Raw genomic sequence first — 23,158 nt, 5'->3', positions numbered from 1 at the left:
TTACCTCCGCACCTGTGCTGGCATATGCCGATTTTAGTCTTCCATTTATTTTGGAGGTGGATGCTAGCTATGGGGGGCTGGGAGCAGTGTTGTCTCAGGAACAGGATGGTAAAGTTAGGCTGATTGCTTACGCGAGCCGTGGGTTACGCCCTACTGAGCGTAACATGGTGAACTACAGCTCTATGAAGTTGGAATTTTTGACACTCAAGTGGGCAATGACCGAGAAGTTTAGGGAGTACTTGCTGGGCCATAAGTGCATTGTGTACACGGACAACAATCCTTTGAGTCATTTGTCATCTGCAAAACTTGGTGCTACTGAGCAACGTTGGGCAGCGCAGTTGGCCTCGTTTGATTTTGAGATTAAGTATCGTTCGGGTTGTAGTAATAAGAACGCGGATGCCCTTTCTCGGTTGTATTCTCCTGGGATGCAGGACTTCCAGGTAATGGTTAGTGGTGCCCAGCTTCTGGAGCCGCTGCAACAGGTTTGTCAGGGGAGTAGGGTAGATGTAAGGCAGGCTGTGGTTGCAGCCTTGCCCCACCGTCTTCCATCTGACCTGGCTGCATTGCAGCGGGTTGATCCAGTGAGTCTGGAGGTTTGGGTGTTTTGGGACCGTAAAAGGGGTCCTGATAAGGAAGAGCGCAATCAGGTGTCACAGTCAGCCCAGGTGTTGCTTCAGCAGTGGGACCGGTTGGTGGAGAGGGATGGTGTCTTGTACCGTCAGGTGTTTAAGTCCAATGGAGCTGGGGCTGTGTTGCAGTTGGTGTTGCCTGCAGCTTTGAAAGCCGATGTGTTGACTGAGGTTCATCAAGGGCATGCTCATCAAGGGGTTGAGAGGACCCTAGAGCTTTTACGTCAGCGGTGTTATTGGCCAGGCATGTCTGCAGAAGTGGCAGATTGGTGCCAGGCATGTGAGAGGTGTCAGGCAGCAAAGGTAAACCAACCAGTGGTTCGTGGCCCCATGGGACACGTGTTGGCATCTCAGCCTAATGAGATTCTTGCCATTGATTTTACTGTTCTAGAGCCTACTCATGGTGGAGTGGAAGATGTTTTGGCAATGACTGACGTCTTTAGTAAGTACACGTGGGCAGTCCCTACCCGTGACCAGCGAGCTCCTACAGTAGCTCAAGCTCTGGTTACGGAGTGGTTTTCGAGGTTTGGGGTTCCAGCTCGGATACATTCTGATCAGGGACGGAGTTTTGAGAGTGTATTGATCCAGCAGTTGTGTGGCTTTTATGGCACAGAGAAATCTCGTACTACACCATACCATCCATCTGGGAATGGGCAGTGTGAGCGTTTTAATAGAACGCTTCATGATCTGTTGCGCACGCTGCCCGTGTCTCGAAAGCATCATTGGGGTTCTTGTCTGCCCCAGGTTTTGTATGCTTATAATACAACACCGCATCAGGCAACTGGTGAGTTTCCCTTTTTGTTGATGTTTGGTCAGGAGCCAAGGCTTCCGGCTGATTTTCTGTTGGGTCGAGTTCGGGAGCCTGTGGGTGGTTTTGTTCATGAGTGGGTCCGGGAGCACCAGACCCGCTTGCAGATGGCTTTTGATGGAGCCCGGGATCAGCTGAAGGCCGCTGCAGAGCGCATAAGAAGGAATATGATCAGAGTGTCTGTGATGTTCCCCCGAAGGAGGGCCAGTTGGTCTGGTTGCGAGATTTTGGGGTACGGAGCCGTCATAAGATCCAGGACCAGTGGTCCTCTGTGATGTATCGTGTCCTGAGGGCACCACAGGGAGAAGGGACTGTTTATACAATTGCCCCTAAGGATGATTTAACCAGAGCCAAGCAGGTTCATCGCTCGTTGTTGAAGGTAGTGGTAGGGCTTGGGTCCCCTGATGAGGTTGTGGCCCATTCTCTGCCCCCTGTGGAGTTTTCTCCACCTGTGGTGGAGCCATTAGAGGACAGATGGTGGCGTAATGGCGGGTGGTTGGTGTCAGGATCCGAGGACCTTGCGTCTACTTCAGTTGTGCGGGAAGTGGTGACTCCACCTGCTCCTCAGGTGGAGGGGGTGGGAGAGGTGACCCAGGTTGCCCCTCCGGTGGAGAGTGCGGAGGTTGTGAGTTTACCTGCTTCCCCGCAGTTGAGTCCACCAGTAGATCCAGTGGTTGCTGCGCCACCTCTGCCAGTGGAGTCTAGTATGTCTTACCTCCCCCCTAGTGAAGAGGTTGTACTTCAGCGGACGACTAGGGTTACCGCGGGTCATCATTCTAATATTCATCATCTTCCACGGTCTGCAGTGCAAGTGGGTCCTTCTGGCCCTATGTAATATAGGTGGTATGATTAAGGTTAAGGAATGGGATCTATTCCATCGTCGAGGCAACGATACAATTTGTGGGGGTGGATTGTAGCAGGATGGATGACCTTAATGATGTTCAGCTGGTGGATTGAGTGCAGCTGGTTGTGGCGAGAATAGTGTTTGCATAAAAGAGGGAGAGTGTGTGTGCGCTCTTCTTTCTCTTTCTGGAGACTGACTGCAGGTGTTTGGACGTGTTCACTTCCACGTTCCCGTGAAGACAGGTAGGCGCCGGCCAGAGCTGCAGGCTCGTTGAGGTGTAGTGGTGAGTGTTTAAGGAAATGGTTTTGTTGTACAGAGACCTCTGTGTGGGCTGTCGGTGGTGGTGCGCTGCTGAGTTTGTGGTGCTCTTGACGCTCTGGGGTGGTGTCGAGTTACAGCTGATTGCTGTGACGGACGGTTCGGTATGTACAGCACAGAGTAAGCTCCTCTTTCAGATATTTGTTTTATATTTATTTGTTTAAAATGTAGGATTTTGGACCAAAAAAATAAAAAGGTCGGATACTTTTCTAACAGACCTCATACGATCCAAACAATGAATGAATAATTTAACTATTGAACACATCAAATACTAATGAGTGACTGCTATATGTAGAAGAGAAGCCTCAAACAAGAGGTTTGCTTAATCCATTCTTTCTCATTTCTTATTTAAAATAGCTGCCTGGATAATAATATTCCTTCTGCTTTAAACATTTAACTGTCAAGTCAAAGCAATCACCTGCACATACTATAAACACCACATTACTGAAATGAGATTACTATGAACCATGTACATTCAGTTAAAACCATTTCAGCGCATCAGAAGTTGCTATAAGCCATTTGTAACAAGCCCGGGAAATCATGAGTCACAACACGGGAGCAGTTACTGAGAGATGCCTCTCAGTAATTGGGACAAAACGTGGAATGGCATACTAGTAAAACAAATTGACAGAAAAAAGGCTCTGCCTTTGTCCTTGATCAGCTATAAATTTCTATCATGCTTTTTAAACTGATTTCAGATTAATGGCTTCCTCCTTGGTCAACAGCCTTTCAGCATCCCTTAAAGATCATCAATATCAATTTCTATCTGATAGAGTCCTACCAATAAGGAATTTTTTTTAGAGGCAGGTGTCGCCGACCGAACGACCCCCCCTTGCCTTCACTGTGCATGCATCTGAGACTGACTGAGTCTGACTCTCTACACCCAACAGGAGTTCCAGTTAGTACCTTTAATCCGCACAAAAGTGACTCACGATTTCACATATTCGGGGATGAAAGTGGTGAAAAACAAAAAAAGCTGAAACCCAAAAATACCCCCCAACACCACCTGCACGAACATATCTGAATTCTAGAAGCTCTGAAATGCATCTGGGACTATTCCAGACAATAAACTGCAGTGAGTGCAGCATCCATTTTGTGAGAAAAAACCCAACTTTCCTTATTCAAATTCATTCCAGTAGTGCTGTGCTCTTACTAGGATGCAGCAGTTTTGTAGCTTGACAGATAGTTCTGGAGGAAATCACTGAATAAATTAACACATTGAAAATATGATTTGACCGAAACAAACTGTCATTAAACATAAATAAAACAGAGATGCAGTGGACGTGTAAGAGTCACTAGGTGTTCACAGGAAACACTTATTTATTTCTGTATGTACGTATGTATGTATTTATTTATTTATGTTCATTGTTAGTTGGTTTTATATTTTCTGTTGTGTTTTTATTCAGGTTCTTTTTGTCTCTTTCTCTAAAATTGTATATAATCATTAGATTAGTTATTATACTATTATTGTTGTGCTTGCTATTATTAATAATATATAAACAAAAATAAATTTAAAAAATATTACAATTTGTAATACATTTGACTCTTTTACGACAACAAACGCTTGACAGCTGCAACTGCTTAATGCTAACTTAACATTGAAATGGAATGCCCTGTTTCAGAAGACCATAAGAGGTCGGTTGAACATAAAAAAGGTAAATAATACTCACAGCCATATGCTCTTTAGGGTTTAGCGGGGGAAAGTGAAAGAAAAAAAATTAAATCAACAAAGCAATGATTGAAGCACTGCTTTGATCTGCGAATCACTGCTTCGATTGGTTCAAGGTTCAAAGCAAAGCCGTGCTGCAGAAACGTTGATTACAGACCTGCTGCAGGGTCTGTAATCAATGTAGAGAAATTATAATTTTCCTCACAAACACCCCCATAAACAACAGCCACTCTGACGGACCGATAAGGGAATCGTTAAGTTAAAAGGTTATTGATGTCGGTGGATCGAACCATTTCTTAACGATACCCAAAAGGAACCGGTTCTCGATACCCATCCCTACATTTCACTCTTTAACAACAACAAATGCTGAGCAATTAATTATTACACAGAAAACAAATGCACACAAACGTGCTGGGATGGGAACAGCTTAATGCTAACTTTAACGTTGAAAACGGCATAGACATGCTAACGCTTTAGCATCGGTCCCGTTTTTAAGTTATAAAATACATCAACCAACTGCTTCAGAAGACCATAACAGGTCAGTTTAACATAAAAAAAGGTAAATATTACTCACAGACATATGCCATGGGTTAAAGCAATAAATTTTCATCTGACTGAAATTTTTTCTTGTCAAAAATCAATGCCAGCAATTCCCTAAAATGTGGCATAGTGAGGGCACACACTCTTTTTTCCTCAATAAATACAATAAACACATTATACAGCATACAAATCTATTCTAAACAGCCTCTAAGGAGAGACAGACAAAGCATAAAAAGAATGCAAAACCTGAACATAAAGGTACATAAAAGGGTGGTGGTGGGGTGGGGTGTAGTCTTGATTCTGGGGGGTCTGGGGGTGCTCCCCCAGCACATTTTTAAAAGACCAAGTCAAATTTTGTGTATTCTGGTGAATATTAATGGGTATGAAGCCCTCTGAAACAAATAAAACACTTCAATCTGTAAAGTAAAAACACAGTATTGATTATGGGGGTCTGGGGGATCTCCCCCAGAAATTTTTTAAAAGAGCAAGTCAAATTTTGTATATTGTGGTGAATTTTAATGGGTATGAAGCCCTCTGAAACAAAGAAAACTCACTTCAAGCTATGGGGGTCTGGGGGATCTCCCCCAGAAATTTTTTAAAAGAGCAAGTCAAATTTTGTACATTCTGGTGAATTTTAATGAGTATGAAGCCCTCTGAAACACATACGTAAAATTCACTTCAAAATGTGAAGTAAAACACACTATTGATTATGGGGAGTCTGGAGGTGCTCCCCCAGAAATTTTTTAAAAGAGCAAGTCAAATTTTGTATATTCTAGTAAATTTTAATGGGTATGAAGTCCTCTGAAACAAAGAAAACTCACTTCAAACTATAAAGTAAAAATTCTTTGTCTTCTGTAGTATTTTTATCGGTTCTAATCCGGTGAATGCACCAAATGGGTGCTGTGTTGCTTGCTGTACAGTCAATAAAATACAAAATTAGGGCCTAAAGCAACTGACAACGTTGTTCTGCTGTGCACAAAGTAACACTCACAGTTCTGAAAACGCATGTGCACTGAGAAACTCAAAACTGGCTTATTCACATTTAATCTGTAAAATGCTCTCACTCGTAAAACAAACTAGGGCTGCAACTAACGATTATTTTAGTAATCAATCATTTTTTTTATTGTTGGTTTGTTTGTTTTTACTTACATGTGAGTTTTACCATTATTTCTTGAAGTGAGTTATTATTAAAAGGCCTTTAACACACCAACATTTGAGCTTGTAATAAAGTTATGATGTTATATTCTCGTCAAAAACATACCTGGAGTAGTGTTTTGTTTTATTTTGCACATACATACATCACCGACACACCACGGAGATTTCCATCCAGTTTTACCCGATTATGAGCATATTTAGATACATATTACAGCAACAACATATGACAACATATTACAGCAAGAGTCCACAAAAGTATTTTAAAGGCCTGACTAAAGTGTAATATGCTATATTTAATAAGACACAAATGTGCAGTTCACTGCATTTTATTTTTTCTTGTGTAAAAACACAGCTTAGATATGGTTTGACCGAAACAAATCGTCATTAAACTTAAATAAAACAGGGATGAAGTGGAGGTTTAAGAGTCACTAGGTGTTCACAGGAAACAGTTATTTATTTCTACAACCCCTGGCAATAATTATGGAATCACCGGCCTCTGAGGATGTTCATTCAGTTGTTTAATTTTGTAGAAAAAAAAGCAGATCACAGACATGACACAAAACTAAAGTCATTTCAAATGGCAACTTTCTGGCTTTAAGAAACACTATAAGAAATCAAGAAAAAAAATTGTGGCAGTCAGTAACAATTACTTTTTTAGAAGAAGCAGAGAGAAAAAATATGGACTCACTCAATTCTGAGGAATAAATTATGGAATCACCCTGTAAATTTTCATCCCCAAAACTAACACCTGCATCAAATCAGATCTGCACGTTAGTCTGCATCTAAAAAGGAGTGATCACACTTTGGAGAGCTGTTGCACCAAGTGGACTGACATGAATCATGTCTCCAACACGAGAGATGTCAACTGAAACAAAGGAGAGGATTATCAAACACTTAAAAGAGGGTAAATCATCACGCAATGTTGCAAAAAATGTTGGTTGTTCACAGTCAGCTGTGTCTAAACTCTGGACAAAATACAAACAACATGGGAAGGTTGTTAAAGGCAAACATACTGGTAGACCAAGGAAGACATCAAAGCGTCAAGACAAAAAACTTAAAGCAATATGTCTCAAAAATCGAAAATGCACAACAACTCAAATGAGGAACGAATGGGAGGAAACTGGAGTCAACGTCTGTGACCGAACTGTAAGAAACCACCTAAAGGAAATGGGATTTACATACAGAAAAGCTAAACGAAAGCCATCATTAACACCTAAACAGAAAAAAACAAGGTTACAATGGGCTAAGGAAAAGCAATCGTGGACTGTGGATGACTGGATGAAAGTCATATTCAGTGATGAATCTTGAATCTGCATTGGGCAAGGTGATGATGCTGGAACTTTTGTTTGGTGCCGTTCCAATGAGATTTATAAAGATGACTGCCTGAAGAGAACATGTAAATTTCCAGTCATTGATGATATGGGGCTGCATGTCAGGTAAAGGCACTGGGGAGATGGCTGTCATTACATCATCAATAAATGCACAAGTTTACGTTGATATTTTGGACACTTTTCTTATCCCATCAATTAAAAGGATGTTTGGGGATGATGAAATCATTATTCAAGATGATAATGCATCTTGCCATAGAGCAAAAACTGTGAAAACATTCCTTGCAAAAAGACACACAGGGTCAATGTCATGGCCTGCAAATAGTCCGGATCTTAATCCAATTGAAAATCTTTGGTGGAAGTTGAAGAAAATGGTCCATGACAAGGCTCCAACCTGCAAAGCTGATCTGGCAACAGCAATCAGATAAATTTGGAGCCAGATTGATGAAGAGTACTGTTTGTCACTCATTAAGTCCATGCCTCAGAGACTGCAAGCTGTTATAAAAGCCACAGGTGGTGCAACAAAATACTAGTGATGTGTTGGAGTGTTCTTTTGTTTTTCATGATTCCATAATTTATTCCTCAGAATTGAGTGATTCCATATTTTGTTCCCTCTGCTTGGTCTAAAAAAGTAAGTTACTGACTGCCACAAAAATTTTTTTTCCTGATTTCTTATAGTGTTTCTTGAAGCCAGAAAGTTGCCATTTGAAATGACTTTAGTTTTGTGTCATGTCTGTGATCTGCTTTTTTTCTACAAAATTAAACAACTGAATGAACATCCTCCGAGGCCAGTGATTCCATAATTCTTGCCAGGGGTTGTATATTTATTTATTCATGTTCATTGTTAGTTGGTTTTATCTTTTCTGTTGTGTTTTATCAGGTTCTTTTTGTCTGTTTCTCTAAAACTGTATCGTAGCAATATCAGTTATTATTACTTTTGTTGTTGCTATTATTATTAAAGTAAAAAGTAAAGACCCTTCGGCTGCTCCCTTGTTTGCACTCGGGGTCGCCACAGCAAATCCAAGGTGGATCTGCATGTTGAATTGGCACAGGTTTTACGCCGGATGCCCTTCCTGACGCAACTCCACATTACATGGAGAAATGTGGCAGGGGTGGGATTTGAACCCGGAGCCTTCTGAACTGAAACCAAGCGCATTAACCACTTGGCCACCACCCCTGCTTGTTGCTATTATTATTAATATAAATAAAAATAAATAAAAAATATTACATTTCATAATACAGTTGACTCTTACGACAACAAACGCTAAGCCATTAATTAATTATACAGAAAAAAAGCACAAACTGTGCTGAGATGCGAACACATTTCTTAATAATACCCGAAAAGAACCAGTTCTCGATACCCAACCCTACCGTCATACAACATGTTCGTGAAAGGCTATAATGGCTGATGTTATTAGCCAAGTGATAAATCGGTCAGGCTCTACTATCTGATGTGTCATCAGTTTCTTAGTTGTAAGGTTCTCAGAAAAAAAAAAAAAACTTTGTTAATTCACACCCAAGTGATAATTTGAGCCTTCTTCGCCATGTAAAGTCTGTATGGTCTTACTATACTTATAGTTTTGTACAGTAGATTGTACAGTTGCTAGAGGTACCATGAATCGTACAAAGACAGCTTCTAAGAATGAGCCAAAAGTTTACTCCGGAAACATTGGCTTAATTCTTTAGATTCCCCACCACCCTTATGCATGTCATCCAATTCCACATGAACCAGGGGCTCTAAGGTGGTGACCTAAGATTTTAAAGACTTAATCCAAAACACATTAAGGGACAGATTATTTATATGTGTGTGTGTGTATATATATATATATATATATATATATATATATATATATATATATATATGCGCGTGTGTAAACTGTCAGAGGTTTCAGAGTTATTATCCTTTCGATTTTGGTTACTGCTACCTCTCTTCACTCTTAAATTGCTGCAACAATTTGTGAAAGTTTTGCCATGTGACTATATTAAACAAGGCATCAAGTACTGACATTACAAACATGAATCCTAAATTATGCATAAACTATCAAAATTAATATAAAAATAAAGGACATGTCTCTCATTTTTTTTTAACGTCCCAGTTAGTAAGACAACATAAAAGTACTCATGACTAAGTGTCTTTGCACACGTGCTAATAATTAGTGATCTCTGATGTATTTTATTCCTCTCACTCTGAGCGTTAGCAGGTGCATTTCCGGAAAACATTTCACTCGGCAATCCTCTGCATTTTTCAATGTGTGACGTCCTAATTAGCAAAACAGACACCTCTCAATGACTGACAGAGGGAAATGAACCTGCTCCATCCAAAATCGAAGTTTCTGAGCTGCTGTTCGAAAGCGATGGCTTGGATTTAGAGAGAGAAGACGGCACGCTTCACCCTGAAACTCAACTTTTTTTTGTTTTTGGTCAGATCTTGGAGCCTAAAGTGTGTAGACGTGCTGTTTACTGAAGTTGTGTACATGGACATAAGACACCTGACACCATTTTTAACAGACTGCCTGGACACAGAGATGGATTTGTACATTGGAAAAAGTCAGAATACATTATTTCCAGGAATTAATGGACATTATTTAATGTGCCACGGTCATGAGAGGCTGGAGCCAGCTTCACGCGCACACTTCGTTTGTGTGGCGTTTACATTTGGAAAACAATATAACATGGTGAATCTGGCATGTTCAGCATTTTACCCCTTTTATTGTGTTTTGTGGCAATTGTTTTTTTTTTTTTGTGCTCTGGAGTGTGCATGTGTGTGTGTGTGTGCTGCTGCTGCTCGTTGCCCCTCTCATCTTGCTGCGAAAAGGAATGTCTCCAAGATGGTTTGTCTGCAGCGTGGCCCAAGCAGAGGGTCACCCCTTTGGGTCTGGTCTGCTTGAGGTTTCTTCCTCAGAGGGAGTTTTTCCTTACCACTGCTGCTCTGGGGGTTAGTAAGGTTAGACCTTACTTATGTGAAGCGCCTTGAGGCAACTGTGTTGTGATTTGGCGCTATATAAATGAAAATGGTTTTTCCCCCAGCAGCAGATGTTTTTGTTTGTTTTTTTTTAGATTTTATTGATAACAACACTCATAACTAATCATGCACAAAGCAGAACCTGAAGCAGAGACGGTTATTAACAGGCCGTGTTTCTGACTCATGGCCGGGAAGGTGCACATAAACCTTCACAGAGCTGCAGCTTTTACTGTGACTGCATCAAAATGAACAGTTACCACTTAAACGATTCATCATAACATGACATCACACTTATGGCAACTTTGGAATTAACCTGTGCCTCCGTTAACGTTATCAGCTACATTCCATTGAAGCACACACTGGAACGCTTCAAGTTGCGATGTCAATTGTCAGAAACACCCGAGTACTCACAAGTACTTTGTTTTCAGACATCTCCATAGCTGTTTGCTGCAAATGGCATATAATTTGAAACTGGTCACGGAAGTGCACAAAGCAATCCCAGTAGATCATCACATGGTCGCTAACAGCCTAAATCTTAATTGTTATGATTTTGGTGCAACATGTCCTTTAAGATATCAAATTTACAATTTATGATGACTTATTTAATTCATTGCAAGCCTGATTTATGCTTCTGCAGCTCATAACTCATAACACTGGATTATGCTTTATTCTGGACTAATGTGACCCTCAACAAGCTTTTCTTTCTACAATCATCACTTACAATTTCTTCTTTTTCCGACTCCGTGCTGTAAAGTTTCAGACTTTTCTGCCAAATGTATGCAATCCCGAAATGTAATCAGCGTGCGCACTGGAAAAACTATTAAAATATGAGAGGAAAGAGTGAAAGTAGAAAAGTGTCAAATCACAGCCACTTGTGCTGCCTGATTTAACAGGTGTACGTCAGGCTGCAGGTCCGTGTCTGAACATGGGTTGAAAAAAATACACGGTCGTGCTTTTAATCATGGAAATGACCCCAGTCACACATGCTTGGGGTTTTTAATGGAAACACATTGTGATTGAGCAGGACATTTTATCCGATGTGAGCGAAAAATCCGTTATACAAAATCCGTTATATATAGTGTTTATTACATGGAAAACAACAGCGCCGCCGTTTGGCATAAGCAGACTACGCAGCCTGCGTGGGGCACCAACCATGTTGCACTAGTTTGCAGGACCTCCAATTGACTGAAAAATATGTTGAAATGATTACATTATTACCAGTGATGCCTCTAATCTAACCACTTTTTTGTAACGAGTAATCTAACGCGTTAATCTTTCCAAATCAGTAATCAGATTAAAGTTACTTCTCCAAGTCACTGTGCGTTACTATTATTTTTGCATTGTGGGTCGACAGCAGCATTAAACTTGGTCCGTGGGCAGGAGGTCGGGGCTCAACTGAACTGCCCACTTTAAGCAAGCTGTGAGCTTTTCATCAGCTACGATCGTCCTCACCTCTTAAAGCGCGGTGAAAACAGCTGCACCTGCACTGAGCTTTACAAAGTCATTTTTATGCTTTATTTTTCTCCTTTATTTAGAATTCTGAGCTGAGCCGCTCCGTATCGTCTCGTTAAAAACAGCTGATCCTCCGCGACTTAACAACTAACACTATTTTCCACTCAAATGCACCTAAACTCTCTTTCTGAGGACCACATGATGTGAAAACGCAATAAAACTTTCTTACCTGTAAATCTGTCATGTTTTCTGCATAAATAAATGTTATCCATTCTTTGTGCTCAAATGCCAAAGCAGGGGCGAATCCAGATGGAATGGGGGCGTGGGGCAGGGATGTGCCCCCTCCCCCACAACACCCCTAGATTAAAAGGTCCAGTTTTGAAGTGAACTACTAATACTACTTAAAATAATAATTTTGACAAGTAAAATGTTTATAGAGAATTTAAATGTTAGAAAAACGTTAGAATTTAATAGTTACATTTATAAACAATGTAGGTTAGAAATTGCAAGTTTTACTGTTAACAGTGCTGTCAACAGTTAAATATGAGGTCAAGAAAGATTATTTTACTTTTTATAAAACAAGTATTTATTTTCATTGAAGTCAAGAAAGGGTGACTATAAAGTGAGTTTTGGCAAAACAGGTATCATTGTCATGTTGAGGTGGCCGAAGGTGGTTGTTGGCAGCTGGGGAAAGTAACTAAAAAAGTAACTAGTAATCTAACTTAGTTACTTTTACAATTGAGTAATCAGTAATTGGATTACTTTATCAAAGTAACTGTGGCAACACTGATTATTACATTTCAAAATCAATGTGAATTATTTATGAATAAGCCCATCGTTTTTGTCTTTAAACATTGTGTAGGCCCCTACCCCATTGCTTAATTGGGGCAAATTAACAATTTTTTTTGCCTAATATAAAGCCCCCATCCACCCCCGCCCCGATTCCCTGAAATGGTACAGCCCTGTTTGCGTCTTTCTCTGTTCGCTGTGTTGCCTATCCAGGGTTGCCAGATGTGACGATTTCCAGTCCAATAAATGCTCAAAAATGCATGGAGTCACTAAATCCTGCGCAATTTGAACTGATTTTTAAAATGTGTGTGGCAATTCTATACAAAAAACTCGTCCAGTGCCATATTTTTACCCTAAACAAACCAATTGGATGGGAAAACACCCAATCTGGCAATCCTGCGCCTAACTGAAGTAGCACTGCTAGCCCACATTCGAGTCTGACATGAGAGGACAAGTTGCCACTATGCCACAATTAAACAATGAAGTGACAGCAGGAGTCTGGAGCTGAAAAAGGGAGGAAAAAGAAACAAAAAGATGATGCCCGTGCATCCCTTGCTGGTAAGTACGTGTTAAAGGTTTAAATTGTTTTTATTACTTAATGTTCAGTGGTGCTGCTTAAGCTAGGTTGCATTGGCTTTGCTGATTTGATGTAGCTTTAAACGCTAAACTTAAACGCTTTAATAAATAGTAACGGTTTGAGTAGAACTTTTAAGTGTGTGTGTGTGTGTGTGTGGGGGGGGGGGGGGGGGGGTGTCCTCTTGTATGGGGGTGGGGGGGCCTCCCTGACCAGTTATGCCTAGGGCCTCCAAAACCTTAGCAGCGGCCCTGGAAAACAATACAAAAACATTGGGACTTTTTTGGTCCGACAATCAATTTACCTTTCATGATGATGTTGCTTCCTTCCCACACGGCTAACTTTATTTTCTCAAATTTTTCTTGTTTGGATCTGAAGCTCGACGATGTTTTCATCGCCCAAAAAAAGAAAGGCCACCAGGGGGCGCTCTGGGTAAAGTCCGCGGTAACCCATAGCGTGTGTAAATAATGCCTACAATTTTAATAATGAGTTGAAATACACGCAGATAACTTTTAATGAGTTAATATCAAAGCGTTATGGTCAGAAAACGTAAGATTTTCCTTAAATTATAAACAGATAGTAGTTTTCTATCACGCAATAGGTTTAAGGTGGAAAACAAACAAACAAAACTAACCGTGTCCCGCCGACATTTAGCTGGATGATCTCCGCCATCCCTGTGGTTAAACTGGAACCACTGGTAGCCATGTCTGCGCGGTGCGTGGAAAAGCCGTGTCACCAAAGCTAGCTTGCTAACGTTTGATCCACAGCTGATGTCCAGCTTCACAGTCCTTCGACCCGCGAGCGACCTCAGCGGCGCTAAGTCTCCGCCGCATAATGAGCGAAAAGACAGAGGTCTTTTATCCAAAAGACAGCCACACAAGCATCCCTTTATTTTCCAACTTCTGGTCTGTTTACATCACTGACTCAGGTGGAAAAATCGCGCAAACAAGGAAGATCTTGGGCAAGATCTTAGGACCGTGAAACAAAGAACGTGCACAGAGTAATATTTCACTGTTACCAACTTCCGGTTTCGTTTCAAATCGTTTCTGTGTATTATTTAATCATATTTTTAACAAATATGTCCAAGTGATGTAGCAGAGCACCGTGTAACAGCGACATTTAATAAAAAACAACAACGAATGAATTCACAATTTAAAGATTTTTTACGTTGCAAGTACAAAGCGCTGACGGCTCTACGAAGTGTGAACTATCTTTAACAATTTATTGGTCATTTGTCTCATGTGAACTGAATTAAAGTTTCCAAAATAAGTCACAAAAATGCTGCTCAGAAAAAAACGTACTAAACACTAGATTGTATATACTTAAAATACATATTATGTTTTGCGCCTGATTTACGCGTTCAGAAGCGACGGCACCACGTATGCGTTTTCTCAGCGCAAGCAAGCGCCCTTTAAGTACAGCACCGCCCTTTCCACTCCTGCTTTAACTTCTTGTCTGTACACTTTACTGAAGTTTTGTTGTGTTCCGACATTCTCTTTTATACAGTTTCCACCAGTATGTATCCCACGACAATTTAAGCGCTTAGAATTTTTTTCTTTCATGTTCATATGTTCTGCACGTTTTGTTTATTTACTGGGCAGCTGAGCTTATTTATGATAACTAACCACAGGTTGAACAGCTAATAGTCTGGTTTGTATTTTAATTATTAGTAACGGAGTCTTTCTGAGTCGACTTTCAGTGTTCACATGAGGAACACAGGCTGATATTATACTTTTATATCGTTAAATACTTGAGGAAGAAACTAGATGCCACTATGGTGCAAAGTGTTTTAGATCAGGTTAGATTAGATAAAACTTTATGAATCCACTGGGAAGACTCCCTCAGGGAAAGGGAGGTTCCAGCAACATTGTATACAAGTAGCAGCACACAGGTTAAGAAGCACACACAGCATCAAAAGTGAAAGTAAAAAAAAAAAAAAACAATTTGCAAATACAAATATAAATAAACAAATGGGTCATTCCATCTCAAGTCACCCATAGACGCCCAGGTCACCCCTTAATTCTGTCAGTTTGTTTTGTTATTCCTATTACAAAGTAATGGTGAAATGCCAAATATTAGGTGTGTATCTTGCAAACATTTGACGTTACAGCCTTTGGAATTTTTTTATGAATTTTTCACATATCGTGAAAACTGTTTTCTGCCAACTTTGCATGTTAATAATGAGCTCCATATATGCCTCACAGCTTTGAAACTGCTCATGTGAGGCTAACGTTTGGTGTAGAGTTTGGAAATGTTGACAGTTTTAGTGTATATAGTGTGATCTGCCTTCATCAAAAGCCTCAAAATGGTAGATAACCCAAAATTTTACTTGTCGTTCAATCTTTGATGAGTTCAAAATCAAAAAAATATACTAACTATGGCTATAGAACTTTTTGTAAGATGGTTTGTGATTTAATGGAACATATTTACACATTTAAATGATACACCAGGTTGTTTTAACAAAATATATAGTTGTTGAAAAAAATGATAATTTCGAAAAAGTGTCAAAATATGACAGTTTTCGTCACCCCAGATGCCAATGTGGACAGTTGACTATCATATTCATATTTCTACCATATATTCTTATATATCTCAAGATGATATGCTGCAAATATGGTGTTGTTATTGAGCTTCCTTCTTGTGATTATAAGTAGACACATTAGCATGACACATTGGCTATTTTGGGTGGATATGGACATTTTGGGATTTGGTCACTTTATGAATATTGAGTAACACCTTGGTTGTGTCACTAGAAATTGGGAAAACCATAATAACCATATTCCCATTATGTTTACAAATAAAAAAAATGGCAAAATATCTATTTTAAGAGAATTAGGTCATGCTGGGATTAGGTCCCCGCATGATGCCATGTGCTGTGAAGAAACAAGCACAGACACGTACTGCTGTCAGCAAACAGCAGTGCAAGGAATATCAAACTCACCTTTATTTCTGTAAACCAGTGTAAAACAATAAATAGATCACTCAAAATCAATTTACAGGGTAAATAAGAGATGTTTTACCAACTCTTTTAACAAGAAAGATACTCAAACTATGTTTCTATATAATCATTGTAAATTTAACCAGATATGTTTTAAAGTTCTTCATGACAAGTGTGATTTTAAAATCTGAACAGTAAAAATCAGTTGAGATTATATAATTTTTGGCAATTTATTAAGTAAAGCAATGAAACTGTGTATGAGTAAGACAGTCTGTAAGGTATTTTTTTTTTTCAAATTGCATATTTGATATGATTCTGCCAATAAAATATTGTTGCTACTACATTCTGATTTGAAGACAAAATCACAAGGAGGAAGCTCAATAACAACACCATATTTGCAGCATATCATCTTGAGATATGTAAGAATATATGGTAAAAATATGAATATGATAGTCAACTGTCCACATTGGCATCTAGGGTGATGAAAATCGGTATATTTCGACACTTTTTAAAATTAGCATTTTCTTCAACAACTATAAATTTTGTTAAAACAACCTGGTATATCATTTAAATATGTAGATGTGTTCCATTATATCACAAACCGTCATAAAAAAGTTCTATAGCCATAGCTGGTATATTTGATTTTGAACTAATAAAGATACGAACAACATGTAAAATTTGGGGTTTTCTACCATTTTGAGGCCTTTGTGGAAGGCAGATCACACTAGATATACCAAAAGTGCCACAATTTCACAACTCTACACCAAAAGTTAGCCTGGCAAAAATTTCCAAAGGCTGTAACGTCAAACGTTTTCAAGATGCAGACCTAATATTTGGCATTTCAGCCTAACTTTGGAATGTGAGTAACATATAAAATTGACAGAATAAAGCTGAGGGGTGACCTGGGAATTTTTTTCAAAACTGGGTGATTTCAAATAGAATGATCCAAATATAAATACCAGACATACTGCTCACTACTGGTCTATTGGCTACTACTGTTCCTCTCCTTCCTGCTGTCTGTCTACCTGTTACTTTGACCAGCCTGGATGTGTCCTTCTTGGATGTGCTACCCCCCCCAGCACACCACAGCGTAAAAGAGGACACTGCCTACTACGGACTGGTAGAACATCCACAGGAGTTTCCTGCAGATGTTGAATGGACGCAGCCTCCTCAGAAAGTATAGCATGCTCTGTCCCTTCCTGTACAGGTGGTTGGTGTGGGTTGTCCAGTCCAGTTTGCTTTCCAGCCACAACCCAAAGTACTTGTAGGAATCCACAGGCTCCACCTCAGCTTAGTCGATCAGAGTGTCACAGTCTTGGTCTTGACTTCCCAAAGTCAATGACCAGCTCCTTTGTCTTCGAGGTGTTGAGAATTGTCTGCGACAGAGTACAACCCCAATTCCAATGAAGTTGGGACGTTGTGTAAAATGTAAATAAAACACAATACAATTTTTTGCGAAACCTCTTCAACCTATATTCAATTGAATACACCACAAAGACAAGATATTTAATGTTCAAACTGATAAACTTTATTGTTTTTGTGCAAATATTTGCTACTTTTGAAATGGATGCCTGCAACACGTTTCAAAAAAGCTGGGACAGTGGTGTGTTTACCACTGTGTTACATCACCTTTCCTTCTAACACCACCCAATAAGCGTTTGGGAACTGAGGACACTAATTGTTGAAGCTTTGTAGGTGGAATTCAGTCCAGGGTCTCCGTTGTCGTATTTTGTGCTTCATAATGTGCCACACATTTTCAATGGGCGACAGGTCTGGACTGCAGGCAGGCCAGTCTAGTACCTGCACTCTTTTACCATGAAGCTATGCTGTTGTAACATGTGCAGAATGTGGCTTGGCATTGTGTTGCATAAATAAGCAGGGACGTCCCTGAAAAAGACGTTGCTTGGATGGCAGCATGTGTTTTGCTCCAAAACTTGGATGTGCTTTTCAGCATTGATGGTGCCATCACAGATGTGTAAGTTGCCCATGCCATGGGCACGAACACACCCCCATACCATCACAGATGCTGGCTTTTGAACTTTGCGCTGTTAACAATCTGGATGGTCTTTTTCCTCTTTTGTCCGGAGGACACGACGTCCATGATTTCCAAAAACAATTTGAAATGTGGACTCATCAGACCACAGCATTTTGCGTCTGTCCATTTCAAATGAGCTCGGGCCCAGAGAAGGCACTGTCGTTTCTGGGTGTTGTTGATGTATGGCTTTCGCTTTGCATGGTAGAGTTTTAACTTGCCCTTGTAGATGTAGCGATGAACTGTGTTAACTGACAGTGGTTTTCTGAAGTGTTCCTGAGCCCACGCGGTAAGATCCTTTACACAATGATGTCGGTTTATAATGCAGTGCCGCCTGAGGGATCGAAGGTCACAGGCATTCAATGTTGGTTTTCAACCTTGCTGCTTACGTGTAGAAAGTTCTCCAGATTCTCTAAATCTTCTGATTATATTATGGACTGTAGATGATGGAATCCCTAAATTCTTTGCAATTGAACGTTGAGAAACATTGTTCTTAAACTGTTGGACTAATTTTTTTCATGTAGTTGTTTACAAAGTGGTGATCCTCGACCCATCTTTGCTTGTGAACGACTGAGCCTTTTGGGGATGCTCCTTTTATACCCAATCATGACACTCACCTGTTTCCAATTAGCCTGCTCACCTGTGGAATGTTCCAAACAGGTGTTCTTTGAGCATTCATCAACTTTCCCAGTCTTTTGTTGCCCCTGTCCCAAATGTATTGCAGACATCCATTTCAAAATGAGCAAATATTTGAAAAAAAAAAACAAAACAAAACAGTATATCAGTTTGAACATTAAATATCTTGTCTTTATGGTGTATTCAATTGAATAAAGGTTGAAGAGGATTTGCAAATCATTGTATTCTGTTTTTACTTACATTTCACACAATGTCCCAACTTCATTGGAATTAGGTTTGTACTTTTTTTATATCTTTATCGCTCTCCTGTCATTTCTGTACAGTTCTCCATCTCTGGGACTAACATGGTGAAAAAAAAAAGATGATGGATGTGTGGCCCGGAGAAACATGAGGAAAAACAAGCAAGTAAAATCCATGACTTGGTCTGGAGAGGATGGGGGCCATCATACAAGTTCTGTCATGATGTCAGAGGCAGACTTGAATGGAAGTCCACCTGCTGAGGAAGCTCATGCAGGGGACACAGCTGCACCTACAACTAACGCACAGCAGGGTCAAGGCTCAGCATCTTCTCCTGTGGCTTATATACATTCTCCTGCCACAAAAGCTACAGAGGATGAGGATGAGAGTGAGGATGAATCTGAAATCCTAGAAGAGAGTCCCTGTGGCCGATGGCAGAAGCGGAAAGAGGAACTAATGGAGGGAAAGGATGCACAGCAGCACCTTCCCACAGTTTACTGTACAGATCAAACTCACAATACATCCATTGTGAATGACTAGGAAGGGATAAAGGTAAGTTACAAATTTAGTCCAGAAAGTTTGGTTTATTCAGCATCATATATTTCCAGAGTAGGGCTGAAATATTTTAGGGGAAAAATGCAATGCTGTTTTTTTTAAACACCAATAATTTGCAGGCGCATTTTCAGCTGTCATATACAGTATTTATATCAGTTCAGGGTTTGTGTGGCAACTGGTTTTTCAGGTCTTTCCAGAGGATTTCTTTTAACCTTGCCACTCTAAGAAAAACATTGCAAAGTAGTCATGCCATTCCAAAGAGATATTTAGAAACCTTTTGGGCATGCTGAGATTCCTCTCATCTACTTCTTCCTAACAGCCAGAACTAAATGAGCTGCTGCAGTCAAAGTCAGTTTCTAGATGATGAGCTTAAATGCGAAAACTTTGTAGAGTCAGACTACTGCAGACAATTTACAAGTTATTTGTACCTCACATATAAGCTCTGAGGGCAGCACAGTGGATTAGTGGTTAGCACTGTTGCGTCACAACGAGAAGGTCATGGGTTCGATTCCCAACTGTGGTCTTTCTGTGTGGAGTTTGGGTGTTCTCCTGTGCTTGCATGGGTTCTCTCCGGGTACGCTGGCTTCCTACCACATCCAAAGACTTACAGGTCAGGTGGATTGGAAACTTTGAATTGTCCGTAGGTGTGCGTGTGGGTGTTAATGTGTTTGTTTGTCTGTTTGTGGCCCTGCGACAGACTGGCGTCCTGTCCAGGGTGTACCCCACCTTGCGCTCTGTGACTGCTGGGATAGGTTCCACCCCCCACAACGCTTAATTGGACTAAATGGTTGAAGATGAGTGAGTGTATAAGCTCTGAAGTCATGGCTGTCCATCTAAGCTGAGCCCGCTGACAGTGGTTGTTTACAGAAAGATAGAGACACCACTTTATGTCTATTTTAACAGTAGAAAAAACTGTAGTCTCTGTCCATGTTACTTTCTCGACCTGAACAGAGCGGTGCATGATGCCCACTAACCATCTTTGTCTCACAAACCCCTTTATGGAGGGACAGCTTTTAGTTGTAATTTTTCACAGTTCCAAAATCAGAGTTAATATGATTTATTCACTTCTGATTTGAGAACCATGTTTTTGTTATTGTGATATTGGTTTTAAAAGGATCATTTAGTCCTAAGAGCATCTATCAAATGTTCCAGCCAGTTATTTATGTGTTTGTTTTACCTGCAGGACAAGTTCTAACATGGTCTGTGTGTGTAATTTACCTGCCCCGTACAGTCAGACGGTTGTTCCTGTTGAATCTTGTCATATACATACACACATACATACGAGGTCTGTTAGAAAACTATCCGACCTTTTTATTTTTTTAAAAACTATATGGATTTGAATCATGTGCGCTTGCATCAGCCAAGCTTGAACCTTCGTGCGCATGTGTGAGTTTTTTCACGCCTGTCGGTTGTGTCATTCGCCTGTGGGCAGGCTTTGAGTGAGCACTGGTCCACCCGCCTCGTCGGATTTTCATTGTCAGGAAAACGGCTGAGCGACTGGAGCAGCGCTGAATCAAATTTTTCCAGAAACTGTGAGAGACAGCCAGGTGGAAACCATTCGGAAGATTCAGACGGCTTTCAGTGAGGATACTCTGGGCATCACACAGATTAAGGAGCATTACAACTGGATTAAAGACGGCCCACAGCGGCAGGGGGGCGCATCGCGCTCCGAGCGGCCATCGACAGGCTGAAACGACCAGATCATTTCCAAAGTGAACGCTGTGTTGTTCCGGGACGTCGTCTGACTACCAGAGAAATTGCAGAAGAGGTGGACATCAGCACTTTTGCGGCACATTCCACTGTTACAGGAGATTTTGTAATGAAAGACGTGCAGAGGAATTCGCGCGTCAGGACGGAGCCACAGTGGCGCAGAACAAAAAGCACGTCCATGTTGGAAACCATTCGGAAGATTCAGACGGCTTTCGGTGGCTTTTCAGTCGAGTGAGTATCCGAGAAATTGTGTAACAGCTGGGCATGTCACAACTTGTCCTGTGAGACTTCCTTAATCTGTGTGACGCCAACTATCCTCACCGAAAGCCGTCTGAATCTCACAGCTTCTGGAAAAATTTGATTCAGCGCTGCTCCAATCGCTCAGCCATTTCCCTGACAATGAAAATCCGACAAGGGGGGTGGACCAGTGTTCACTCAAAGCCTGCCCACAGGCGAATGACGCAATCGACAGGTGTGAAAAAATGTGCACGAACGTTCAAGCTTGGCTGATGCAAGCGCACACGATTCAAATCCATATAGTTTTTGAAAAAAATAAAAAGGTTGGATACTTTTTTAACAGACCTCGTACATACATACATACATACATACATACAGTACTGTTCAGAATAATAGTAGTGCTATGTGACTAAAAAGATTAATCCAGGTTTTGAGTATATTTCTTATTGTTACATGGGAAACAAGGTACCAGTAGATTCAGTAGATTCTCACAAATCCAACAAGACCAAGCATTCATGATATGCACACTCTTAAGGCTATGAAATTGGGCTATTAGTAAAAAAAAAAAAAAAAAAGTAGAAAAGGGGGTGTTCACAATAATAGTAGTGTGGCATTCAGTCAGTGAGTTTGTCAATTTTGTAGAAAATTATTGTGAACAGTACTGTACATATCATATTCTTGAAGCCTAGTTGACTGGAAAAATGGTACACGTTTACTTTGTCAGTCAGCTGGTAAATTTCTGTTCACATCTGAGAGATGCTAAAGAGGATTAAATTTTTGTTTGTTTTGTTTTTGTTTTTAATGGGAAATCTGTTGAGTAGTTTCAAGCTTGAAGGTATGTAAATGTACATGAATTCAGAGTATGATATAAGCCTAGTTATTTGGAATTTTAGACCGTGTGAAATGTTTCAAATAATTTGTTAATTTAGACATGCTCTTGCAGACAACAAATTAGCACATTTTACTCATGCATAGCTACAAATCAGTGCCAGAAGCGTCAATACAAGAGGATGAGCACCAGGAACAATCTGTGCTTCAGTGTCTACACTTCAACACACTCATGCAAATAGCTTGACATCAAACTACTGATCATTTGCCTCATGGACTGTTGCTCTACCACTTGAGCCATTTGGTGACTGTGGCTCAAATGTTGTTTTAGCTTAAGTATTGTTTTGTCCTGGTAGTGTTTAGATCAAAATTAAGTAATTACTATATTCCTTGTGGGGCTGTCGGGGATTTAAAAATGTATCTAATTAATTGAAGACCTTGCAATTAAAGAATCTAAGTGAATCACAATTTTATATAATAATAAAAAAAATTCCAATCATTGGGCACACAGAGCAAAAAAAAAAATGCAAGGTGCTCAAAAATGCAAATGCAGTGAGGAAAAAAACTTCATTCTTATCAAAAACAATACAGAAATATTTTATTGTGTAAAAATAAACTAACTTATAAGCTTTATAAAAATGGCACATCATGAATACATTGAGCATGACTCAATGCTGCACTGCAAAGTATATTTTAATATCATTTTATCACCTTAGTTAAGTTGGTGTTGCGTGATTGATTAGCAAGTTTTACTGTGCATATCAGGATGTTTTTCTGTGACTTTGGAATATAGGGGTAATGCTGGGCTATTAACTGGGCGGGGGGGGGGGGGGGGTACTTGATGGGGAAATTAGAGAATTTGAGGGTGGTTCTGTTATATTTCACAGAGGTCTCAAACAAGCTTCTGTGCAAAAGTC

General features: G+C 40.2%; 1 protein-coding gene across 1 annotated transcript in view; it reads right to left on the bottom strand.

Annotated features, from left to right (window-relative positions):
- The window catches only part of kctd3 (potassium channel tetramerization domain containing 3), an 82,032-nt gene extending 67,982 nt beyond the window's left edge, over positions 1–14,050 (bottom strand). Inside the window, exon 1 of the mRNA XM_034188027.1 lies at positions 13,703–14,050. Coding sequence (XP_034043918.1) covers positions 13,703–13,773 — 71 coding nt within the window. The 5' untranslated portion in view covers positions 13,774–14,050. The remainder of the gene's footprint in view (positions 1–13,702) is intronic.
- Positions 14,051–23,158: the final 9,108 nt, after the last annotated feature.

Source organism: Thalassophryne amazonica, chromosome 2 (genome assembly GCF_902500255.1).
Source record: "Thalassophryne amazonica chromosome 2, fThaAma1.1, whole genome shotgun sequence".
In the NCBI taxonomy this organism is placed as follows: Eukaryota; Metazoa; Chordata; class Actinopteri; order Batrachoidiformes; family Batrachoididae; genus Thalassophryne; species Thalassophryne amazonica.
The sequence above is the reverse complement of the archived record's forward strand: the minus strand, read 5'-3'. Positions and strand labels throughout refer to the sequence as shown.